Raw genomic sequence first — 7,412 nt, 5'->3', positions numbered from 1 at the left:
GTGTTGCAGAAGAAGATGTTCACAAGACCGCTTTCAGAACTCGCTATGGCCATTATGAATTTCTGGTCATGCCATTTGGTCTAACGAATGCACCCGCTGTATTCATGGACCTTATGAACAGAGTTTGTAAGCCATACTTGGATAAATTCGTGATAGTATTCATCGAACCATGAAGGAACATGAACAACACTTAAAACTGATTGTAGAATTGCTAAAAGTGGAAAAGTTATATGCCAAATTTTCCAAGTGCGATTTTTGGCTTCGAGAAGTCCACTTTCTAGGGAATGTAATCAATGAAAATGGTATCTTAGTTGATCCATCAAAAGTTGAAGAAATTAAGAATTGGGAGACACCAAAGGTCACCCACAGAAGTGCGATAATTTTTGGGACTAGCTGGCTATTACCGTAGATTCATTGAAAATTTTTCTTCTATAGCTCAACCCTTAACCCAATTGACCCAGAAAGACAAGAAATATGAGTGGACAGAAAAGCAAGAAGAAGCTTTCCAACTTCTTAAACTAAGGTTGTGTAGTGCACCAATCTTATCCCTTCCAGAAGGAACTGATGGATTCGTAGTTTTCTGTGACGCATCCCGATTAGGCCTTCGATGTGTGCTCATGCAAGGAGAAAAAGTAATAGCCTATGCTTCACGTCAACTCAAAGTGCACGAGAAAAATTACACAACACATGACTTGGAATTGGGAGCAGTTGTTTTTGCACTCAAGATTTGGAGACATTACCTCTATGGCACCAAGTGCACAATCTTCACCGATCACAAAAGCCTCCAGCACATATTTGATCAGAAAGATATAAAATGAGGCAACGAAGGTGGTTAGAGCTACTCAATGACTACGACTGTGACATTCGCTACCACCCAGGTAAAGCAAATGTTGTAGCTGATGCCTTGAGTAGAAAAGAAAGAGAAAAACCACTTCGTGTCCGTGCATTAGGATTAACAATTCAAACAAGCCTTACCACTCAAATCCGATATGCACAAAAAGAAGCCTTGAAACCTCGGAACATAAGAACCGAGAGATTACGAGGACTCGAGTATGAATTCATAACGAAGTCTGATGGTACATTGTACTTGATCGATCTAGTTTGGGTACCACGTTATAGAAATTTAAGGAATCTAGTATTGGATGAAGCTCATAAATCCAAATACTCAATACACCCAGGAGCAACCAAAATGTATAAAGATCTCCAAAAATTTTATTGGTGGCCAAACATGAAAGGAGATATAGCGGTTTACGTCAGTAAGTGTCTGACATGCTCAAAGGTAAAAGCTGAACACCAGAAACCATCTGGACTATTACAGCAGCCTGAAATTCTGCAGTGGAAATCGGAAAACATTACAATGGATTTTGTGACTAAGTTGCCAACTACCCCCAATAACCACGATTCCATTTGGGTTATTGTAGACCAACTAACAAAATCCGCTCACTTCATTCCCATTCGCGATAAAGATAGCCTGGAAAAGTTGACATGAGCACCGCTTATTATCCCCAAACCGATGGTCAAAGTGAGAGAACCATCCAAACCTTGTAAGACATGTTACGAGCCTGCGTTCTCGATTTTGGCAAAAGCTGGGATATTCATTTACCGCTAGCTGAATTTTCCTACAATAACAGCTACCACTCCAGTATTAAGGATGCACCGTTTGAAGCCTTTTATGGGAGAAAATGCCGATCCCCTCTTTGTTGAGCTGAAGTTGGAGAGAAACAACTAACATGACTTGAAATTGTTTAGGAGACCACCAACAGGGTCTTCCAGATCAAAGATAGGTTAAAGGCTGCAGCAGACCGACAAAAGAGCTATGCTGACAATCGTAGAAAGCCGTTGGAATTCCAAGTGGGAGATAAAGTTCTGTTGAAAGTGTCACCCTGGAAAGGAGTAATCAGATTCGGAAAGAAAGGAAAGCCGAGTCCTAGATATGTGGGACCATTCAAGATCATTGATCGAATTGGTCCAGTAGCTTATCGACTCAAATTACCTTCAGAATTGAACGGAATACACGACGTGTTCCATGTATCAAACTTGAAGAAATGCTTATCCGACGAATCACGGATTGTTCCCGTTGAGGATATCCGAGTTGATGACAAGCTGCGATTTTTCGAGGAACTTGTAAAAGTCATGGACTGGAAAATACAGAAGCTCAGACGAAATCGAATCAAGTTGGTCAAAGTTCGTTGGAACTCACGACTAGGTCCTGAGTTCACCTGGGAACGACAAGACCAGATGAAACGAAAATATCCTCATTTGTTTCCAGTAGAATCAGAAGCTAGTGACAATTCCTAAATTTCGGCACGAAATTTCTTAAAGGAAGGGAGAATGTAACATCTGGAAAACATTTTCACTAATGTAATCATGATTATCCATCCTAATATCGTTTTATTAATAAAATCTCTCTTTACTAAGGTTCATTGACTTGTAAAGTCAACAAAAAGTCCAAATTTCGGCACGAAACGAGAAAAACGTGTTAAAACCTCGGGTAACGAGCCAGAAAGTAAATAAATCATTAGATTGATTAAACAATCTCAAAAATTCAAAATATATATGAAAACATGTGAGACAACATAAAAATATAATTTAGGAAGGCTCAAATCACAAAATTTGAAAAATAAGTAAACCCGTGCCAGTATAAGACCCGAAAAAGGCCCCACATAAATTATTTTCAGAAAAAATAATTTTTATGGTCCACACTGTCAGGAATTTGATTTCATTCAAAGTCTGACAAAAATTATTAAAAACGGAGTTCGTTTGAATATTCAAAACACGAAATACGTTAAACGAATAACCAAAAATCACCTAGTTATTGATTAAAACCCTTCAAATACCCCCCCCCCCCCAGGCCGACCCCACCCCCTCCTTGGACACCTCAACCCACACAGGTCCCAGTTAAACTCTTCCAAATCCTCCCCTAATGATTGGTTTCTAGAAACAAGACACTTGTTTACCCTCCTAACACTCCACCTACCCACCCTAATCACCAACACATCACTCTAAACACCCAACTCATCACCCTACTCCCTCTCCCTCTTCCTCCCTTAAAACCCATGACCCAAGGCCGTCCCAACCATCCAACTTCAATTCAAAATTTACAATTAACACACACACGCACATAATCAATAACATGGAGGTATAGATCAAGATCAATGGAAGGGTTAGGCTATTAAAGAGCTATTAGGAAGGATTGAAGCTAGGAATCACACACTTAACATCTCTAATCTCATCTTTCAAAATCTCAAGAACCAAGTAAGTATCATTTTAAGATTTAATGAGTGTTGATTATGAATATACAAGATTGGATATACTTGAGTTTGATTGAAAGATTGATAATGTGTGTAGTGTGGGTATATGTGTGTGTGCCGTAGGTATATGTATATATATGTATGAGAGAATCAAAACTCCATACACATGCATACATATATCCTAAAGACCCTATATTGATTATTAGATTGAATATGGGTATTAATAAACTCTTGAATATTTGATAACTTGATTCAAGGGTTTGTTATTAGATTAAAGATTAGATGGATTGTTGGTCTTTAACTTGTTAGTATGGGTTTAGATTGTTAAAGATTGTTGCTAGAATAGAGTAAAACATGAATATGTTCATAATGGTGAAAATTGGGGATTTTTAATATAAAGTTAATTAAGAGGTTTTGTATGGATTTTTGAATTAAAAGATGTTGTGGGATGGATTAAATGTAAATAAGACAGGGTGCATGTTAGATCTAGTAGTTGAAACTTGTAAAGTGTTGGAACAACTTAATAAGGAAACTTTTATTTTAATAAAAGATGAAAATGAGGTTTTAATGAAAATACTTGTAATAGATGGAAACAACAAGTGATTAATAACAACTTAAACAATATAGGATGTGTAGTTTAAAACATGGATTAGTTAAAAACATTGTTAAAATAAACAATGACTTGCTTATAATGGAAACTTTGTTGAATGGTGAATTTAAAAGAATAAAATGGAATAGATTCTCTAGGAAGTATGAAACCCTTACAACTTAAATGAATAAATTAAACATAGAATTGTATTAATCAAAGTGGAAGAATTAGATTAATTAGAATTACAAACATTAAAAGTTACTAAAATAAGAAACTTTGTTAAAACAACACTTAGAGAAATTATGAAAATCCATGATCCTTTGATTTGAAAGATTGATTAAGGTTTGATAAAGGTAAGAATATCATAAAAGTAAGTAGTTATAAAGGTATGGAAACATCTAAAGGAATCATACTTGGTTTTGTTGAAAAATACAATGTACAAAAATATGAAGATTAGATTCTTTTAAAAAGAAAATAGGAACCTTCAATTTAAACGTGAAATTTTGGATTATTAGAAACCTATAAAATAAATTAAAATCTGGATTATTAGGATATTTAAACATAATTATACATAAATAAATAACAAGTGAAACTAGTAACATTGTTAAGGTAAACTAAAAGACGAACTAGGAACAGAAAAACTTGATTAACGTGTCTTATGAACATACACGGTCAAAACTGCTATTTATGGTTAATTATATGTTATTATATGTGTGGTTAGATCATAGGATGATTAGTATAGACTTGTGTAATTTATTTGACTCGTCGGTAACTTAAACGGTCGAAAAATTGGCTTTTTAAGCAAAACCGACACAACTATTAGGGACTGTTTTAGAACAGCCTCTAATGTGTTAAAATACCCATGTATAACATAAATTAATATATGAGAAAATGACAAGATGATAAGACTTAGTCCTAAACGGTTCGTGTCGCGAAAACCGACACGAAAACGTTAAAAAGTTGCTATTTTAAGAAAATATTAACAAAAATGAAAATAATATATTTTCACAAGTAAACTTGTAAAACTTGATTAATATTTATGTAACAAGTATTTTCATAATTTATAATTTACATTTAAACGAAAAACCAAATTAACGCATTTTAAGCATAAAACCGACAAAACCGACCAAAACCGACAACCGACAAGTTTTGTAAAAATAAAAGGATTAATATTTTCTTAAAAATTCCAGCAACTAAAATATAAAAATAATTTATTATTTAATTAATTAAATAATAACTAATTAATTAAATAATGCCATGTGCTTATGTGTACATTAGAATACGATTAATAAATTTAAAAGGAGTTTTAAAACAAAAATCAAGTTTTTATTAACAAAACGTGTTCTAATATAAGACACGAGATTTTTGAAAAAGTTACAAGACAGTGAGTTTCTCTGTCGAACCCCCTCGATTTTTAACTGGAATTGTTTTCAAATCGATATTTAATTGTGTTTTGGGGAAAATCATATTCTTTATTACATATTGATTTCGTTGATGTTTTATAAATGCATTTTATTTTACAAATTGGTGTATAATGCGGGATGAGTCTAGTTGGCTAAATAACTTTTAACCGAATTAGTAAGGGCACAGAAATATGGGTAGATCTATCGGGGTGACGCCCCTCACTTCCATTCGCATTGGGTTAAAAGTGGGTACATTTTGAGTATGGTATGTTTCGAGTTATCAACTGAGATGTCATACGTAATGTTGTATTCTTAGCTAGTCTACAACATCTCAATTTGTTTATGAAATGAAATGCCTATTGATTTGTGATGTAATGACGGTAGATCATTACCCACGGTTTGGTGTTATAATGGTGGTAAGCCATTATACATGGATATTTTGGATATAATTCGGGGTGTAGTGACGATTACACACGAATTGATATCGGACTTGTTAATTATTTGGATTATGTTTTCGATTCATATATATATATATATATATGGACTATTTTTGATATAAAGGGAAACTCACCAACACATTGTGTTGATCGATATTTTAATATGCTTTTCAGGTAAGTGAAGATTTCGAGGTGGCATGGAAATGAGAGCGTGGGGTGTTTGAACAAATGTGAATTATTGTAAACCGTGCATTAGCACGTGTAATAAACTCTGATTTTGTAAATTATTTTCTTATAATAAAAGATGATGCTTTTATTATTAATTGTCTGTTATTGTTGGCTATCGGCATCTGTCTTAACCCGAACGGCTTAAGTTAAGACTTCCGCTGTGTTAAGCTAAGATTTTCGGGGTATGAAATTTTAACTGTGGCACTCTTAGTCATATTGCTAGAAATTTTCCACACCGTCCATATGTCCCATATTATGGATATTATCAGAGGAATATGCCTCGAAATACCCCTCACAATAAATCAAGGTACCATGAGGCAAATCTCTCTGACAGGGATTGAAAAAGAAACAAGGTTGATAGGCTAAGCTTTCACCAGACCAAGCCTAACGTGTTTCAGAGGCGTGATGGAAACTTTGTTCCGGTCCCAAAAACCATGTCGGCTTCTGGACCGAAACAAATTCCGAAGCCAAAGTCAAATGTGCCTTCCGCTCGCAAACTGGAGACTAAGTCATCCATTCATGCATATAACAAAGCTTCTAAAATCATATATGAATGGCTGCCTAAATATCCGGTGACCAAGCTATCCTGTTCGATCTTAGATAATCAGGAAGACATGTCATGGCAACCCGTGACAAGCTTAGATAAATCAGGTTTACCCAGTATTACTATGGACTGGGTACCGAAAACTAACTAATATCGCACATCGTGCAGGAACAGCTATGGAGGAATATCATCAGACCTTGGTATGTTGGTAGTGGTTGTTCCAGGCACATGACATGAGACATCTCCCAACTGCACGACATTCAAATCTTTAACTGTGGATATGTTTCCTTTACGAGATGAGAGAATGGGAAGATTACTTAGAAGGGTACTTGTTGCTACAACAATTATATGACCCATGATGTGAATGGACTGGTTAGGCTAACAGGCTGCAAGGGTTCTGGTTAACCTAACACATGTCGTCGTGTCCTTCTACGTTTGCAAAACGTAGAGAGAGGTTCACTAGTTTAGTTGTTATTGTTATTGTTCACTAAGGATCCAAGACCGAGATGTTTGGAACTGGTTTTGGATGCAAGTTCTTAGTGAATCTATGATGTTTTTGGAATAAAAAAGAAACATGCAAAGTGTATGTTTCTCCAGGAAGAAGAGAAGATCAGAGAGTATATGTTAACTCCCAGATCTGGTGTGTTCTTGTTATGGCCGAGTTATGTCCTTTTATAGAGAAAGGGATGTAAGCCTTTTGTCTGATGGATAAACTAATGAACCTCTAGTTTGGTAGAAGGTTGACCATTTTATGGACGGGAAGCTTTTGACATTCAGTTAACGGTATATAATAATAATACTTTTCTGAGCGTGTCCCCTCTGTTACGGCTGAGGGATGATGTGAACAGTGATTTGACGTGGTACTGTTACACGATTTTACTGTTCACGTACTTGTTTTCCTTATTTGGGTTAGAAAACTGACCTTTTAACCTTCTTAGCGGTAATGTGTGAAAGCCAATT

General features: G+C 35.4%; 1 protein-coding gene across 1 annotated transcript; it reads left to right on the top strand.

Annotated features, from left to right (window-relative positions):
• The first annotated feature begins 1,228 nt into the window (after positions 1-1,228).
• LOC143581703 (uncharacterized) lies at positions 1,229-2,298 on the top strand. The gene is made up of 2 exons (XM_077064422.1): positions 1,229-1,411; positions 1,750-2,298. The coding sequence occupies exons 1-2, from the start codon at positions 1,229-1,231 to the stop codon at positions 2,296-2,298; spliced, it is 732 nt and encodes a 243-aa protein (XP_076920537.1).
• The last annotated feature ends 5,114 nt before the right edge of the window (positions 2,299-7,412 follow it).

Source organism: Bidens hawaiensis, unplaced genomic scaffold (genome assembly GCF_021521415.1).
Source record: "Bidens hawaiensis isolate Kalapana, Puna unplaced genomic scaffold, B.hawaiensis_p1.1 tig00031147_1, whole genome shotgun sequence".
Lineage (NCBI taxonomy): Eukaryota > Viridiplantae > Streptophyta > Magnoliopsida > Asterales > Asteraceae > Bidens > Bidens hawaiensis.
This window is presented reverse-complemented; position numbering and strand designations above follow the sequence as displayed.